The sequence below is a fragment of the Myotis brandtii genome, unplaced genomic scaffold (genome assembly GCF_000412655.1).
Source record: "Myotis brandtii unplaced genomic scaffold, ASM41265v1 scaffold469, whole genome shotgun sequence".
NCBI classification, from domain to species: domain Eukaryota; kingdom Metazoa; phylum Chordata; class Mammalia; order Chiroptera; family Vespertilionidae; genus Myotis; species Myotis brandtii.
The window spans coordinates 1257643-1275054 of record NW_005367911.1 but is presented as its reverse complement, the minus strand read 5'-3'; the positions used below and the strand labels follow the sequence as shown (position 1 = coordinate 1275054).

The following is a 17412-nucleotide window of genomic DNA, read 5'->3' as shown; positions in this document are numbered from 1 at the left end:
CCCCCTGCCCGGGGCCTGGTCCCGGAACCCAGTGGCCCGCTCCCTTCTCTGGGTGCCGACGGGAGGTGGGGCTGGTGTGGAGAAGTCAGCGCATAGTAAGCGCTGTTGTCACCTGTGGCTTTGGCTGGCAGGAAACAGAGGCTCGGAGAGGTGCTGGGACACACAGCAGAGCGGGGGTGGAGCTGGGCCCGAACGCAGGTGCCCGAGCTGCCCAGCCCGGGTGCGGGCACAGAGACCAGGACTGTGAGGGGGCTGAGCGCAGGGGAGGCGGTGGCACGCGTGGTGAATGAGGCCCTTTGTCCAGCGCTCTCCTGCCCTGCCCCCCACCCGCCCTTCTGTGGGACCATTGTCCCCCCATCCCAGACAAGAGAGTATTATCTGTTGCTGCCATTGTTGGGGGAAGGGAGGCAGTCTTTGGGTAACCCTTCTCCACCCACTCTCAGCACACTCAGAGCCAGGGCAGCTGTGGCTGTGCCCAGACATCAGACTCCTACCTCCCAAGAGGCAGGTGCGGAGAATATCAAAGTTAGGGGTCCCTAGCAGCTCAGCCTCAGGCCCTCCCTGCAGGCACTCCCAGCACATTTTTTAAAAAATATATTTTTGATTTCAGAGAGGAAGGGAGAGTGGGAGAGAGAAACATCAATGATGAGAGAGAATCATTGATCGGCTGCTTCCTGCACACTCCCATAGGGACCGAGCCCGCAACCCAGGCATGTGCCCTTGACTGGAATCAAACCCAGACTTTTCAGTCTGCAGGCCGGCGCTCTATCCACTGAGCCAAACCAGCCAGGGCGCACATTTTTCTTTAGAGGCGACAGCAGTGGGTTGCTCTGATAGAGGAAAGTAAGAGTTTGGGAAAGCTCAGACAAGCCTGCCCTTCCTCCTCCACAACCAGAAGCAGTCGGTCCAGGAGAGAAGAGAAAGGCACCCACAGCACCCAGGGTACCTGTAAATCCAGCTGAGAGCTCCAGGCAGGGAGGGGCTCCCAGTTAGGAGGAGGCCAGAGACCAGGGAACAAGGAGCTACGAGGGACCAGGCTGACCTCTGCTCTTCCCTCTTCACACAGAATAGAGGCTTCTCTCGAAAGAGCCATACATTCCTGCCCAAGATCTTCTTCCGCAAGATGTCATCCTTAGGAGCCAAGGACAAGCCTGAGCTGCAGTTTCCCTTCCTGCAGGACGAGGAGACGGTGGGCACGCTGCAAGAGTGCAAGACGCTCTTCATCCTGCGTGGCCTGCCAGGGAGTGGCAAGTCCACTCTGGCCCGGGTCATCACGGACAGGTACCGTGACAGCACCAAGACGGTGTCTGCCGACAGTTACAAGATCACCCCCGCTCGAGGAGGCTTCTCCGAGGAGTACAAGCGGCTGGACAAGGACCTGGCTGACTGCTGCCGCCGGGACATCCGGGTCCTTGTGCTGGACGACACCAACCATGAGCGGGAGCGGCTGGAGCAGCTCTTTGAAATGGCTGACCAGTACCAGTACCAGGTGCTACTGGTAGAGCCCAAGACGGCGTGGAGGCTGGACTGTGCCCAGCTCAAGGAGAAGAGCCAGTGGGGGCTGTCGGTTGATGAGCTGAAGAAGCTGAAGCCCGGGCTGGAGAAGGACTTCCTGCCACTCTTCTTCGGCTGGTTCCTGACCAAGAAGAGTTCTGAGACCCTCCGAAAAGCTGGCCAGGCCTTCCTGGATGAGCTGGGCAACAACAAGGCCTTCAAGAAGGAGCGTCAGCACTGTAGGTGGTGGGGTGGGCAGGGTGGGGGCAGTTAGCCTCATTCATCAGTCCCCTGGCTGTGCACAAGGTGCTGCATGCACAGGACCATGTGTCCTCGAAGCGCTGGGGGCCAGTGGGGAAGCAGGTGGAGGGTCACCTAGTACCAGGCAGGGGTAGCCTTGGGTAGTGGGAGTAGAGCGGGATATGGAGAGGTGCTTCCCTTCCATTTCACCCTTTTTTCTCCCCAGTTCCCCTCTCCCAGGGGAATGTAGACCCTGTCTTAGAGGTGGGAAAAACAAATTACTGTCCTAACAGAAAATATGTCAGCATTTCATATGACCTTAGGAGAAGAATCTGGCCCAATGTTTTCAAACTCATTTTTAGCAGCAGAACCATTTTTCTGAAAGGTTCCACAAAATCCTATGCTGCAAAAACATTGTAACTAGGACTATGGTGACTTCACTGGGGCTGATGGTTCTCGGGCCTTGGGCTACAAAGTGCACCTTTTGTGGCATCCCACCTAGTCCAAATGCCCTTGTTTTGCAGATGGAAAGCAGGCCCTGAAGGGATGTGGGGTTTGCCCAAAGCCATAGTGAGAGCTGGGACTTTGTCCACTCCAGCAGGGGCCTCCCCAGGGTTATCTACTGGTAAGGGCCATTTGCTCCAGTGATGGAGTAGGTTTGTATAAGGGCCCTGGTGACCTTTATTCTCCTGCAGTGCCTATTGGGGATATGTCACCCATTAATCTGTTCATTTAACCCATTTCTAGTTCCCCCAAATTTTAGGTTATGTTCATACTTGAAATGCCCCCCCCACCCCCCCCAATACTTGTGTTGCTGAGAGGCAGTAATTAGTGCCTGTTTATGTTCTCGGAGAACTCTTTGCTCTGCTCGGCTCCTAAAGCTTGAATCCTGGGGAACCAGGGAATGCAGTGACACTGGCCGGGTGTGAGTCCTGCACCTGTGAATAGCTTGAGAGAAAAGCACCCCAGGGGCAGGGCTCCTGGTTAGAGCTGGTGGCTCTGCCCTAGAGTCACTGCCTCTTGAAGCTGCTTTTTGCCATTATAAACCGGAATCCTTTTCTGCCCCGGATACCACAGGAGAAATGTACTGCTCTCCGAGTAGAGGCCTCCCCCAGGGAGAGTGATTGATGTCCTCGCAGGTACTTGATTCTGGGAATAAACAGGGAAAACCCTAGTGACTTTGAAGCTAGCCACAGGCTTGGAGTCTAGACATTGAAATCGCAGGTACTTCCAAACCTTGTCTTGTCTACCAGCCACATAGTAACATCCCATTATATCCCAAGGCCCATTACATCCCAGACCTTGTATAGGCGCTCACCCATCAAACAAGCCGCAAGGCACACAACATAGTATGGTGACCAGGTAACTATCCCACTGAGTGAACTAGGGTGCTGTTACGACTTACCTGGGTGGTTGTGGGAAAACTGGGGTGTATGGTCACCCTAATTGTTGTACTTCAATGACAGATAAGGGCCAAATGGCTTATAAGTGAGCTAGGGTGTTAATTATGCTCTTTCCCGCACCTTCCATTGTATCACATAGTTCCCAACCATCTTTTTTTTCTCCTTTTACCCCACTTTTCTTTTTTTAAAAAAATATATTTTATTGATTTTTTACAGAGAGGAAGGGAGAGAGAGAGTTAGAAACATCGATGAGAGAGAAACATCGATCAGCTGCCTCCTGTACACCTCCTACTGGGGATGTGCCCGCAACCCAGGTACATGCCCTTGACCGGAACCGAACCTGGGACCTTTCAGTCCGCAGGCCGACGCTCTATCCACTGAGCCAAACCAGTTCTGGCTACCCCACTTTTCATGACTTGTGGATTCCCATTGTAGATGTGATGCTGGTGAATGACTTATGCTGCCTATCTCCGGGTTACAAGTGCCTTAGTGTTCAAGTCTGGGGATGAGATGTAAAAATCTACATAACGTAGTCAGGGAATTTAGCACCTTTTTTTTGTGTGTGTTAATCCTCACCTTAGGATATTTTTTCCATTAATTTTTTTAGAGTGCAAGGGAAGAAGGTATGGGGAGAGAAACATCGATGTGAGAGACACATCAATTGGTTGCCTTCTGCACACGCCCTTGGTCGGGGATTGAACCTGCAACCCAGGTACATGCCCTTGACCAGGAATCGAACCTGTGACCCTTTGATGTGTGTGCTAATGCTCTAATCATTGAACCATACTGGCCATGAATTATGTACCCTTTTAAAGCTCTGGAGTTGTTATTAGTTTGACCAACTAATGAATAAATGATTTACAGTGGAGTGCTCAAGAATTTATGCTTTTAAAAAATTTTTGATTTTAGAGAGGGTAAGGGAGAAAAAGAGAGGTCTGGTCTTCCACTTATTTATGCATTCTTTGATTGATTCTTGACTGAGGATCAAACCTGCAACCTTGGCATATTGGGATGACACTCTAACCAATTAAGCTACCTGGCCAGGGCTCAAGAATTTATGCTTAAGGTTTGTTTAACTCTGGGCCTCAATGTTCTTGGTGATAGATGTTGGAATGCCCCTGCTCTCTGCCCTGATGACTCACTCCTCTCTCTCTCCCTGCAGTTGCCTCTGGGGATGAGCACAGGGAGAAGGTTGATCTGGTCGCCTACTTTGGGAAGAGACCCCCAGGCGTGCTGCACTGCACAACCAAGTTCTGTGACTACGGGAAGGCTGCCGGGGCCGAGGAGTACGCCCAGCAGGATGTGAGTGCTCCTAAGGGACACGGGGGAAGTGGGGAGGGGGCAGGGCTCTGGAGGTGGTACTGGCTTAAGGCAGGAAAACAAGATGGCAGCTCAAGAAAAATGAAATCTGCTCCAGCTCACCCCTCTGCACGGCTTATTGCACAGACCTCAGGAGTCCTTTCTGGGGCCCGCCTGGCAGTGCTGCCAGCGTGCGCATTTGTCCTAGGCCTGCCCACCAGTGCTGGTTCACCTGTAGGTTAATGGTTGGGAGCAAACTCCTGCTCTGGCCTCTGTAAGCCTCCATTCAGTCTCCTGAGGGAGCCTGGTGCTGAGGTTTCTGTCCTCAGGTCTGAGGCCTCGCCTTGCCCCCAAGTAACAAGTGTCCTGGAATAACGAGGTTTATTGGCTTGGGGGTACCCGTTCCTTCCTCACCTCACAACTGGTATCCTCGCCCACAGCGACATGGTGATCTGTTGCCGGGATATACATGGCTGTCTCTAGCCTCCTGCAGGTCACCTCAGCAAGGCCTTCCCTGACCCTCCACCATCTCCCCCCACTTCTCTGCCTAAGTTAATGTAGCCAGTTTACTTGTGTGGTCATTGGTCTCTTCCCACTGAAATGGAAGCTCCCTGAGGGCAAACATTTTTTATTTGGGCTCACCTCTCTTCCCAGCACCTAGCCTAACTTCAAGAATAAGTATATATTGCCCTGGCTGGTTTGGCTCAGTGGATAGAGCACTAGCCTGCTGACTGAAGGGTCCCTCGTTCGATTCCAGTCCAGGGCACATGCCCAGGTTGCGGGCTCGATCTCCAATAGGAGCCTGCAGGAGGCAGCTGATCAATGATTCTCTCTCATTGATGTTTCTATCTTTCTCTCCCTCTCCCTTCTCTGAAATCAATAAAAATGTATTTAAAAAAGTGTATAACACGTTTACTACCATCTTTAACCATTCATTCATTTAGCAATATGTGTTAAGCATCTTTTATGTGCTAGACACCACTGGGACAAAGGACTGGGAGCAGAAATATAGAGAAGCTTTTATGGTCAGATGGGCTTTCTCTGAGAAACAGATATAACCAGATGTACAATCAGATGTAAAGCAAGGTTTTGCTCCAGGCATTTATTTCTCACCTCGTCCTGCCCTCCAGGCTATGGCCTGGTTATCAGGGTAGCTATGACCAGGGGAAGCCCAGTACTCATGACAGTAGCACTTACGTGCCTGACATTGTTCTTTTTTAAAATATATTTTTATTGATTTCAGAGAGGAAGGGAGAGGGAGAGATAGAAACATCAATGATGAGAGAATCATTGGTTCGCTGCCTCCTGCATGCCCCACATTGGGAATAGAGCCCGCAACTTGGGCATGTGCCCTGACCGGGATTCAAACCACAACTTCCTGGTTCACAGGTCAACGCTCAACCACTGAGCCACACTGACTAGGCCCAACACTGTTCTAAGCTCTTCACCCAGTCACTCCTTTAACCCTCACATGGAGATGGGTTCTAGTGTCATTCCATTTTACAGATGAAGAAGCCAATGGAGAGAAGTTCAACAGCTTGCTCAAAGCCCTGCAGCTAGTAAGGGGGGAGGGGGAGACTAGATTCTAAACACATTGTTCTTTTTTAAAATATATTTTTATTGATTTCAGAGAGGAAGGGAGAGGGAGAGGGAGAGAAACATCAATGATGATAGAGAATCATTGATTGGCTGCCTCCTGCACAACCCCTACTGGGGATCAAGCTGGCAACCCGGGCATGTGCCCCTGACTGGAATCGAACCTGGGACCTTTCAGTCCTCAGGCGAGGCTCTATCCACTGAGCCAGACCAGCTACAACGACCTTGTTTTTTCACATTAGCCTCAACAGTCAGTGGAAAAACACCCCGACACCACACAGGCTGTTAGTGATATTTATGGATGCTATGCCTTTTACCAAAGGGCTCTGCTCACTTGTGCTCACCTGCCAGACCCACGCTTCACAGCTGTCCTCTCTGCTGGCCACCACCTCTAGCTTGGTCCTCATTCTCATTCTCTCTCTCTGCAGGTGGTGAAGAAGTCTTACTCCAAGGCCTTCACACTGACCATCTCTGCCCTCTTTGTGACGCCCAAGACAACGGGAGCCCGGGTGGAGCTGAGTGAGCAGGAGCTGCCACTGTGGCCAAATGACGTGGACAAGCTGTCTCCCTCTGACAGCCTGCCCCGGGGGAGCCGTGCTCACATCACCCTAGGCTGCGCGGATGACGTGGAGGCCGTGCAGACTGGCATTGACCTCCTGGAGATTATACGGCAGGAGAAGGGGGGCAGCCGAGGAGAGGAGGTGGGGGAGACACCCCGGGGCAAGCTCTTCTCCTTGGGCAATGGGCGCTGGATGCTGAACCTGACTAAGAATCTGAAGGTCAGGGCCATCTTCACGGGCTACTATGGGAAGGGCAAACCTGTGCCCACACAGGGCGGTCGCAAGGGGGGTGTCTTTCAGTCCTGCACCATCAACTGAGTGTTCTCACCACCCCTCGGGTGCCCCTCTTTAGAAGGGAAGGGGGTGCAGAAGGAAGCATGCCCTCTGCTTGATCTTTAAGATTTTTTTTTATTCAGTTAACCTTATAACCTTTTCAAAACTTGTAAGATAACTGCCCCTTTTTCTGCCTACCCTCTTCCTGTCTAATTCAAGCTCTCAACACAAAGGGGTGGGGGCAGGTACCATTCAGGAATCTGGACCAGAGCTGATAAGCTGGGCCGAGCTGGGCCTGGAGCTGCAGCCACAACCATGAGCCCTGTCCAGAGCTGGCTAGTGGGAGAGACCTCAGGGCTCCGCGTCCCTTCAGCCACGGGACACTGGTGGTGGGAGTGAGAGGGGAGGATCCCTGGGCTTTGATCCTATTTCTTAATCAGTGTAGCCTCAGGAAGACTGAGGCTGCTTATCAGGGTAGAAAAGGGGTTAACCTTTTAAGTGCCTGTCCCTTCCTTCTTCACACTGTAACTAGGTAACAGTTTGATAGCTAGGAAAGAAAACAGATCAGTAAGCAGCAGCCACACCCCAGGCTGGCTGCTGGCCTCACCCCAGGAAGGGGATGGGGGGGCCATCCTTCCTAGTGGTGTGGCCCTGCTATGTGATGGGAGACCGAGGCCAGAGACAGTGCGTGGTGGGGAAGCTCCAGTCTTGCAGTCTGCCCAGCCCATCTTGCCTCCTTGGTGCCTCTGGAGGCCTCTGTGCCTCCTCTAAAGGGGGCTGGTGGGTACTAAGAGCCAATGGACTGGACTCCCGGCTGTTAAGGGCTAAGCCCCACCCAGTGCTTTTGAGAAGGGGTTAACACTGCTACATGGACTATGGTTCCTGGGGTGCCCTCCACTACCCTCTGCTCAGTAACAGAGCCTTGCTAATTAGGTTGTCACTTGACAAAAAGTGCTTGGGATTTGAGTTACCAACCTGGCTTTGCCCAACCTCAGTAACTTGTAATACTGATAATGAAATAAATCGTGTTAATCCTAGCTGTGTGAGTCTCTCTCACCCTTCTGCGCCCAGCTTCTCTTCCCTGGGACGAGGGCTGGGTGTGTCTTTGTTCCACAGCTTGGGGCCATCGGTCCTGTCTCCCCACTGCTGGCTGGCCACAGCTGTGGCGAGGCTGGGCAGCTGAACAGTGTTGGCTTTCATGAGGAGACAGAAAGGAGAGAGGCTGGTCTTAGACACACACAGAAAGTGGGGGTTGGCTGGGTATGAGGGATGCAGAGCACAGAGTCTCATCCCCTATTAACTACTAAAACAGGCCCACAGGTGTGCCCAGCCCAGTCAGAAAGACTTCTCAGAAAAAAAACACAAACCCCAAACAAAAAAACGCATGAAAGACTTCTCAGAGAAGCAAGACCCCAAACTGCTAGTATGGATTTCCCCAGGTCAGTGGTGCTTCAATCACAAGGGAGGGCCTGACTTTCAGTCTCTTCCAACAACGGTCTGGACAGCTACACAGGGGAGTTCCTAGGCCTAAATCAGTCATCTCTTCACCATGGCCTTGGCACCAAAGGGGGAGGACTAGAAAAGAATAAGGCAGGGGCTCGGAAAAGAAATCATGGTATCTGTTTGGTCCAAGGTCTGCTCCACCATCTCTACCACCCAAGCACCAAAAACCCGTTTCAGACGAAGACCCTAGTGTCTGCCTGGAAATCCCCACAAGATTCCTCACCACAAACACTAAGCCTGACCCGACCGGCATGACATGTGCCATGGCTTCCTTCTCCAGCTTGCTGCCCAGGCAGAAAGGGCACCAGTGGAGAAGTGAGGGCATTTGCTAATAACGGTGTTTCCAACTGTGTGGGCAAACGTCAGCAACCAGATCCCTGGGCCCAGGAGGCAGGGTTTTACCTTGTCTCCATCTCCCTCAAACCTGCAAGAGGAACTGTGAGAGTCCATGTAAACCTCTGTCTAGGTTAGCCTGGCCTGACACACATCCACCCCTGCTCTATGTGAGCTTTGGACATACACAGCTGCTAGTGACTTCTGGTGGCCTCCACCATAAAGCAGGCATGTTTTCTGAACTCAGTTCCCTATGACTGACAACAGACCGGGCCCAGCGGCATACCCAGCACCTGCGCAGCACTTCCATGCCGAACAGGTTTGGGAGAGGCAGCCAGCACCCCACCTGCCACCAGGCTCTGGAAGCCCACAACCCTGTGGGGCAGCTTGTGAGCCTGAAGACCACGTCAGCATTAGGTCCGTGCTGGGGGCTCAGCTCTGGCCCACTGACAAAGCATCTGGCAGAGCAAAGTGCCAGAAAGGATCAAAACATTTTATTCTCTCTTTTTTTAATAAAGTTAAACAGTAAAACAAAAATTCACAAGCTGCCTCCCTGTCTACCCCCCGCCTCCCTCCCCTCCCCGCAGTCTTCAGTGCTGGCTCCCTTTCCTTCACCCCACTCACAGACACAGGGCATCCAACTGAGAAAACGAAACTGCTCTAAGTACATGGAGACATGATGAAGGGAGGAGGTGAATTGTGTCCACATTCAAGGTTAAACTGAGCAAGTCGGCATTTTCTGGATTCTGGATGGTTTCCTTTCATTAGCCAAATTGAAAAAAGAAATTCCCAGGACCAGATGCTGTAGGGAAAAAAAGGGCTTGTTAGTTGACTTTGGATTTTCTAGGAAATATCACTTTGCTCTGATTATGGAGAAGTCTCCAAGGGCTGCTTCAAAGTCAGAGAAGAAGCTCTAATGGTATCAAACAGCCTGGGCCCTGGGATGTAAGGGAGCACATGAGCATGTTGTGTGTGTGTGTAGCTTCTAACACCTCCCCTCTTGCAGACAAGCCCTGGTACTAGGTAGTTAGCAACGCCTCCCTGACCCTGTGGAGGTGTGACAATAAGGCAAGGTGCCCAGAAAGCTCCCTTCTGCTATCCTCAGCCACGCTGGAGGGGACAGAGGCCCCACTAGATGAGAATTCAGCTGCCTCCAATCATGAGCCCCCTGATCAAAGAGCTCCCTAACTGGGGACTCCCAAGAACAGCAGGCATACCCACCTTCAAAGCTGAAGCCCCCAGGCCCACCGAAGAATGCCTTGAAGATATTGTTTGCATCAAAATCTGTGGGCAAGGTGAGAAACAGGGAAGGAACAAAAAGGTGAAAAAAATAGAAGTGTTTGAAGGGGAATTTATCATGACACTCAGAATGGGTCTCCAAAGCTTTCCCAGATAGTATCACCCTCCCTCAGTTTCCCCAGCTTCAGACTAGAGGTGAGGACATCTGCCCCACCCTATGCAAATCTTACTACTTGACCCCACTCCTGGGCTATGTTCCCTTCTGTTCCCACGTGCAGCCCCAACCCCAAAGGAGAGCGTTCTTTGCCTCAACCCAGTTAGCTGGCCCTCTCTTCTCCACAATTGGGAATGCCACAGACTTTCCCCACACTATCTCCCTATAATGCTTGGGGCTGCTACTGAAAAGGCTAAAATTTATCACACACTACCGAGAATAAATACAAGACCTATAATTTATTGTATCTGTTTGATTCTATGCTGTATAAACTGTATTCCAGAAAACTTGTGGTTTATTAAAACACCAAGTAGGTGCCAATCATGGTGCCGGGTACTTTGCATATATATCATTTAATCCTAAAAACAGTTTCTCAGGATTAAGTATCATTACCAATTTATATTCAATGAAACATAAGTAGAGAGCTCAAGTAATTTGCCCAAGATCATGTGGGTAGTAAAAGCAAAATAACTGATTAATTCCAACTTCTGTCTGACTCCAGCACTGTGCCCGTGTCATGAGGCCACAGCAGGTCTGATGCCCCCAACCACTGCCTGACCTAAGTTGCACAGAAAGATTTATCTCCACCCCTGAATCCCAAAGGCACACTGTGTCCAAAAGTGAATTCTTTGCCAGCACATCTGTTCATCTTCCTGGGTCCCCTTGCTCAGTGAATGGCCCCATTGAGTCTGCTATGCCAGAGCCACTCTCAACTTAGTCCTTTCCCTCTCCCAACACATTCAAGCAACCAACTCCTGCTGAGCCCGTCATCTCCCAACTGTGCCCGCCAGTCCTTTCCATCTACTGTCTTCCCTCCCTTGCTATTCTCTTCCTCCAAACCACCTCTTTGCTGCCATCACAAATGTATTTCCAGAGCCTAAATCTGGCCCATAACTCCCCTACTTAAAACTCTTAAATAGCTTTTGATGGATTATAGCTCCATTACCGGTAAACCTAGGTTTTTCTCTCTCACTGAACTGGAGAGGTCAGGGTTATCTATACATCAGTATCAATCTTACTGTAAGTTCCAAAAGTTTTTCTTAGTGAAGGAAAAGGGGTTGGCATTAGAGACAGTGGTCTGAGAAGTGGGCATAGTTCAAGGCCTCTCTTATCTCTGAGCTCAAAGTGAGCAATGATGTTGATAGCTGTGCTTTACTTCATCCTAAGTCTTTTGGGGGAAATTAAAATCTGTGAGTGCTTACAGGAATGTATGATGCAAATAAATATCAGAATACACTTTGTAGTAGGAGCAAAAGAAATTCCAGCCAACAGGAAAAGCCCATAATCCTACTCCATCCCCTAAGGCCTCCTGAGGTCTGCTCCAGCTAATCTCTCCACACTGCCCGCCTCGAGCACCCTCTATCCCTCAGAGCCCCTTGGAACTCCCAAGGGTGGTTTACTTTTCTGCACTTCCATGCCTTCCTTCCCTTGCTAAACTCACTCCCCAGTGCCCCCTGGGCACGTGCTACACTTAATTGCACTCACTTGATTCCATGTCTATTAGATCAGGGGTCAGATTTGGTCTGCAGGTAGAAGTTTGCAAACCTCTAGACTGGGTTCCCAGAGGTCAGGAAACCTGTTTGATTCATCTTTATTATTTCCAGCACCCAACACGGTGCCTCACATGCCACAGGTCTAGATCAAGGGCATGCTTTACGAATCACTGCGCGCCACTGGCTGATTACATAGTCTTTCCCTCTGGAGTGTCTTCAAAAATATTCTAAAATTCTACAGCTATCAGATGCATCCCAGGTTGCCCAAACCAACTCACCACCCATATTCATGCCCTCCTCATCCAGGTCCTGTCCACTGTCATAGCGAGTCTTTTTCTTGGGATCAGAGAGGATGGTAAAAGCTTCTCCAACTTCCTTGAACTTTTTCTCCTCCTCCTTCTGAACTTCGGCACTGGCTCCACTGTGCCGATCTAAAGGGGGGAGTACAGGGAACTCGTCTCAGAGTCTCAAGAAAGAAGTTAAAGAGAAAGACCACTTGATGTCTGACTTTAGAATTCGGTACTTCCCAAAATTTGGAGGGCACTGAACTTAGCAACACCTTCTTCCCAGTGAAGCGCCTCTCTGAGGCTTTCATTCTGGACTGAGTTTGTTACTGGGCCAGCCTGGCTTGCTCTTCCCACGGAGTCCACTCCCCACAGCTCTACCTGGATGGTGCATCAAGGCCCGTTTCCGATAAGCTTTCTTGATCTCATCCTCAGAGGCATTCTTGTCCACTCCCAGAATCTTGTAGTAATCTTTCCTCTTACTCTTCTTTAGTTCCATCTGTGCATTTTTAAGGAGTTGTTTGTGTTCTAAAGGGAGACATCTAGCATCAAGGACAAATCTGATCTGGCTTCCCCTACCAGGTCCCAGCCCAGATGTGTTGGAGTCAGAAGTCTTGTTAACTATACCAGGGGCTTTTATGGTGTGTTTTCCCCCTAGAGATTAAAAAAAATCTACTCATACTTAGAGTTTCTCACATCAGTCTCATCACAGAGAAAAGGATGTGAAGTTAACAGGCAAGATTTGGGACCAGAAAAATAGATGCCCCGTTCTACACTCAGGATTTCTGTTCACTTCTTCCTGGCTGGTGATCGAATAAGCTCCAGCTACAATCATGATCCCTAAATCAAATCACCCGTGTCCAGTTCTTAGGGCCTACAAGTAAGGCCACACCGTTTCCTGAGAAGCATGCTTCCAAATACCTTTACCTTTTGTTTTCTCCGTCTGATACACTTTTTCATAGTCCCGCACTGCTTCTTCATACTGTTCTGTGTCCATGTAACTGAGAAGGAAATACAGGGCAGTAGAGTGACATAAATAGCAATGGCCTTCAGTATCACTCTAGAGGAAGAGGCATGGCTCAAGCATGAAACACAGACTTTTGGTTGAGATGCTTCATGAAACAGGAGTCCTTAAGTTAGCATGAGAAAAAATTAACCACCACACTTCCTTGAGAAAAATAGAGAGGTCTCATGCCACTTGCACCCAACCCGCAAAGTGATAGTCTGCTCTGAGCAGAAAGCAACCAAGAGAAACTTCCTTTTGATTTCATAGAGCCACCAAGAGGCATCTGGCCTGCCTTAGGAAAGGCAATGTGAAAGCACCCATTTGATTGAGATTAAAACACACGAGAAAAATTATCAAGTGAGATAAATGGATATGGAAGAGCTTTGAAACATAGAGTGCCATAAACATGCAGGGCCAGCCTCAATCCAGAGTGGAAGTGGGATTAGTGAGCCACTAGAAGGATCAAGGTCAAGGTGGTGGCCACTGGCAAATGCTTTCATTAAGACCAATCAATCTGAGAGATATAGGTGAGACAGAAAAGGACTCTAAACTTAGGCTTGCTTCCATTTGGATGGTGCAAAAGAAAGGAGGGGACCTGGCCCAAGATGGGAGGAATCTAGCTTTTGATAGGCCAACTGCTAGACCTTTTAAGTGTTTCCTCCACAGAAGCCAAGGGGGCATCTTCTGTGTCCTGATAAGATCATTGGCACCAAGACTGGCTACCAATTACATAGACTGCAGTAGTGGTCATAGAGACAGACACCGTCAGTTGAGGAATGGGAAGTGACTATGCAGTGCAGCTGGCCGACGCACAACAAAGATTCAATTTACTCCAATGCTCCCACACAGGCCCATCTTCCCAAACACCACAGAGCCCACCAGGCTTGCAGGCCAGGCAGAGGAAGTGCTGCTTACATAGCTGGCCAAAGAGAAGCCCAACAGTTGAGGTATCTCTGACTTTCTGTCAACACCTTGATTTATGCCTTAAAAAAAAAAAAGATAACTAAACCATGCCCTATGGACACAAATGCTATTAGGAGCTCAGAGAACCCATTTACAGGATGAAGTATAATATAAATTGAAGTGAAAAAAAAATTGGTAACTGATAGCCCTGGGTGTAGAATGATCTGACAAGAAACCTTGATGAACTTTCCAGATCCATGTGTGATATGCTCAACAAGCTGGTTTTATAGTGACTTGCATTTTATCTCACACTTAATAAAAAAAAGTTCTAGGACATTCTTACATTTAAAAGTTTTTCTGAAGTTGAAGTAGAAAAGTAAGCAAAGCCTTAGGGAGAATGGGAAATGCCAGCTCATGATGGGAAATATAGCAATGATCTGACATCTCCCCAACTTTAGGGACAAACTGAGGCAGACTAGGACAACAATCAGGCCCCTGGTCTGAGCTAATCTCCAATTCTTCTTGTGGGGGCTGTTGCCAAAGTCTCAACCAACTGTGCCCAACTATGCTGCTGCCCCCTGTGGTGGGATCTCAAAAGTAGAGCCACTCAGGACAGTTTTATTTCTACCACAAAGATGATATGTCTCTGATCAAAGCAACTCCTGATTTTTGTTTATTGTACCCATATAAAAAAAATAACCTCCATTCATCCTCCTCCTAACAAATCAAGAATGTCTGTTCTCCCGCCATTGCAGTATCATGTATCTAGACATACAGGTGATTCTCCATTTTTGCTATTAGTTAAAACTGTAGTAAACATGTATACAGCATTTTGCATCTGTTAAAATAAGTCTTTAGCTGGGTCAAAGGGTACTCTTATCTTTCGAAGCTTCCACATTTGTTTGTCAGTGGTTTGTAAAGATGAGATTAACTGACAGTTGGTCTCACAGAATCTATAATTTTGCATTTGTTTCTGTTTCAGAGACTTAGTCCTCTACTTAAAAATCCACGCACGTAGCAGTTTTCCTATTTTAAAAAAATGTGGATAATTTTGGCAAAACTAGGCCACCTCCTGCACCACCTTCTGCACCACCGATGAGACTTGGGCACTTAAAGAATGATAGGCTCATCAGGCAGTACAGCACCTACTCTTTAGAAATGACATTTCATAATGAGGACTGAAGGGGCAATGGAAGATCGGTATACAAGTAGGTCTTCCATTAGAAATTTTAAAAATGGGAGGTTCCTTGTCTGGGAAAGAATCTGAAAAAAGATAGATTTGCATTGGCTGAGTGGCTCAGTTGGTTGGGGCATTATCCTGTACACCAAAAGGTTGCGGATTCCATTCCCCGTCAGGGCACATTACTAGGTTGCGGGCTCGATCCCCGGTTGGGGCATGTAAGGGATGTAACTGATTGATGTTACATCTCTCTCTCTCTGTCTCTCTCCCCTCTCTAAACATATCTGCAGGTGAGGATTTAAAAAAAAAAAAAAAGAAGTAAGATTAATTTTTGAAAGGGGTCTCTTCTAGCTCTTGCTAATATTCCTGCATGGAGAAGACTCTGGTGGGTCCAAGAGTTAAGATGAACAAGTATGCTCTGGGCACTAAAGGCAGGCATACCCTGGCTCGGAAATCAGCTAGTCAGATGGGTATTTTCAAAGGGGGTTCCATATACTGCTGGGAGGTTGAGCTAGATTAAATCTCTTCTAACTTTAAGACTGTCTTTCCTAACCCAAACAAACAGGCTAAGCAAGACTCTCAACTGTCTCCAAGATTATTCTTCTTCCAAACACCATACATTCATTCAACATTTATTGAGTGAGCACTTACTATGTTCCAAGCACTGTGCCAAGTTAGAGCAAAAGTGTACAACACAAAACAAAATCTCCAAAGAAAATGGATTTAAACTTTAACAAAAGGTATTTGGGTCAGGCATCAGAGGAAACTTACTGACCGTGAGGGGCGTAAGACACAGGCATGGGAGACTGAGGGAGCTTGTGCAATCTCCTCCGCTGGAGGTCTATAAACATAGTTTAGGGCTGGAACAATCCCACCTAGAGGCAGGGGGAAGGACCAAATGACCTCACAACATCCCCGGGTCTGCTTCATCATCCATAATGCAATTCCCCTGGCAGGCCAGCAGCAACTCCCTCTTCCCCCCACCCAGCAGAGGCACTCACCACTGAGCTCTTCTCAAGTAGGCTTTTATGTAAGTGTCATCGAGCTTCACTGCACTTGTGCAGTCTTCTATTGCATCATCTAGTTTCCTAAGCTTCAGGAGAGAGAGAGCAGTCATACTTCACATGGTGGTGATCGAGGGAGCCCAGAAGCTGTGAGCATGGCTTCAAAATTCTAAGGGGATTGGTCATGCTGGCTCTCCAATTGTCACACTTGTTCTTGGTCACTGGGAAAGTCTCTATCTCAGTGGACTAAGGACACCAAATTTGAAATTGGTTCCTTCTCTAAGTAATGGAAGCCAGGCACACTTATCTACAAGGATAAAACCACCTCTACTATTCCAGGTTAGTGCTCAACAGTGGAAATAGTAAGGGTGGTTCCTGCCCTCCATTCTTCCAGAGACCAACTAGAGCAGTGATGGCGAACCTTTTGAGCTCGGCGTGTCAGCATTTTTAAAAACCCTAACTTAACTCTGGTGCCATGTCACATATAGAAATTTTTTGATATTTGCAACCATAGTAAAACAAAGATTTATATTTTTGATATTTATTTTACATATTTAAATGCCATTTAACAAAGAAAAATCAACCAAAAAAAATGAGTTTGCGTGTCACCTGACATGCGTGTCATAGGTTCGCCATCACTGAACTAGAGGGATCAGGATTACTGGGATTTTTAACTACCGGAACTCTGCAAGGAGCCTACTCTTGTTTTCTACAGTGGATAGGACCACAGGGGCACTCTCTTTTCAACTGAGCATGGTGACCATCAGTTATGCTGAAGGAAAAAACCCAAGCCTGCCTCATACTCTCATTTCCTCCAAATCACTCCTAAAGAATCACTTGCTTAGGCAAAAAGAAGCAACAATACTTGCTTCAACAACTGTCCCAGAGCTCCTGTCATTCTCTGGAAAAAAAGGACTTTACATCGTTGCTCAAGTGCCCCTAAGTTCCACAGAAAATATAAAAGCTTGCCTCTCAGAAGGAAGGTCTTAATAAGCTGAGATACCAAACAGCTTTTCCTCCTGTCTTCTGGGCTACCCTCAGTGGGGAGATTTCCCAAGACCTCTTCCATGTCCCTTAAAAAAATCTCCATAGGCCCCCAGACCAAGTGCTTACCTTGGAATTAACCGTACCCCGATTACAGTAGAGTTTAGCATTTGTTTTTATATTGTTGGGGTCTATCCCCAGGGCTTCTGTGTACAGTTCATATGCTAGCTTGTAATTTCCTTCTTTAAAGGCTTTATTTCCATCTTCTTTCTTTGCTTTCAGTGCTTTGGCATTCTATAGAGAAAAGCAAGGGGAGGTCAGTTCACATCCAGAAAGCCTCAGAACCCCTGCACAGAGACTACCCTATTTTTAATTTCTTGATCCCAGTAGTTCAGCATCACACA

General features: G+C 48.6%; 2 protein-coding genes across 3 annotated transcripts in view; one reads left to right on the top strand and one right to left on the bottom strand.

The window, feature by feature from the left end:
• CNP (2',3'-cyclic nucleotide 3' phosphodiesterase) overlaps nucleotides 1-7902 on the top strand; it is an 8212-nt gene extending 310 nt beyond the window's left edge. For both annotated transcript variants that reach the window (XM_005875755.2, XM_014547252.1), the window contains exons 2-4: nucleotides 1067-1733; nucleotides 4300-4439; nucleotides 6461-7902. In XM_005875755.2, the coding sequence (XP_005875817.1) occupies nucleotides 1067-1733; nucleotides 4300-4439; nucleotides 6461-6910 (1257 nt within the window). In that variant the 3' untranslated portion in view covers nucleotides 6911-7902. The remainder of the gene's footprint in view (nucleotides 1-1066; nucleotides 1734-4299; nucleotides 4440-6460) is intronic.
• A 1261-nt stretch (nucleotides 7903-9163) lies between these two features.
• The window catches only part of DNAJC7 (DnaJ (Hsp40) homolog, subfamily C, member 7), a 33435-nt gene continuing 25186 nt past the window's right edge, over nucleotides 9164-17412 (bottom strand). The window contains exons 8-14 of the mRNA XM_005875754.2: nucleotides 17138-17302; nucleotides 16022-16113; nucleotides 12859-12932; nucleotides 12313-12459; nucleotides 11926-12078; nucleotides 9923-9985; nucleotides 9164-9503 (exon numbers count right to left, since the gene is read on the bottom strand). Coding sequence (XP_005875816.1) covers nucleotides 9466-9503; nucleotides 9923-9985; nucleotides 11926-12078; nucleotides 12313-12459; nucleotides 12859-12932; nucleotides 16022-16113; nucleotides 17138-17302 — 732 coding nt within the window. The 3' untranslated portion in view covers nucleotides 9164-9465. The remainder of the gene's footprint in view (nucleotides 9504-9922; nucleotides 9986-11925; nucleotides 12079-12312; nucleotides 12460-12858; nucleotides 12933-16021; nucleotides 16114-17137; nucleotides 17303-17412) is intronic.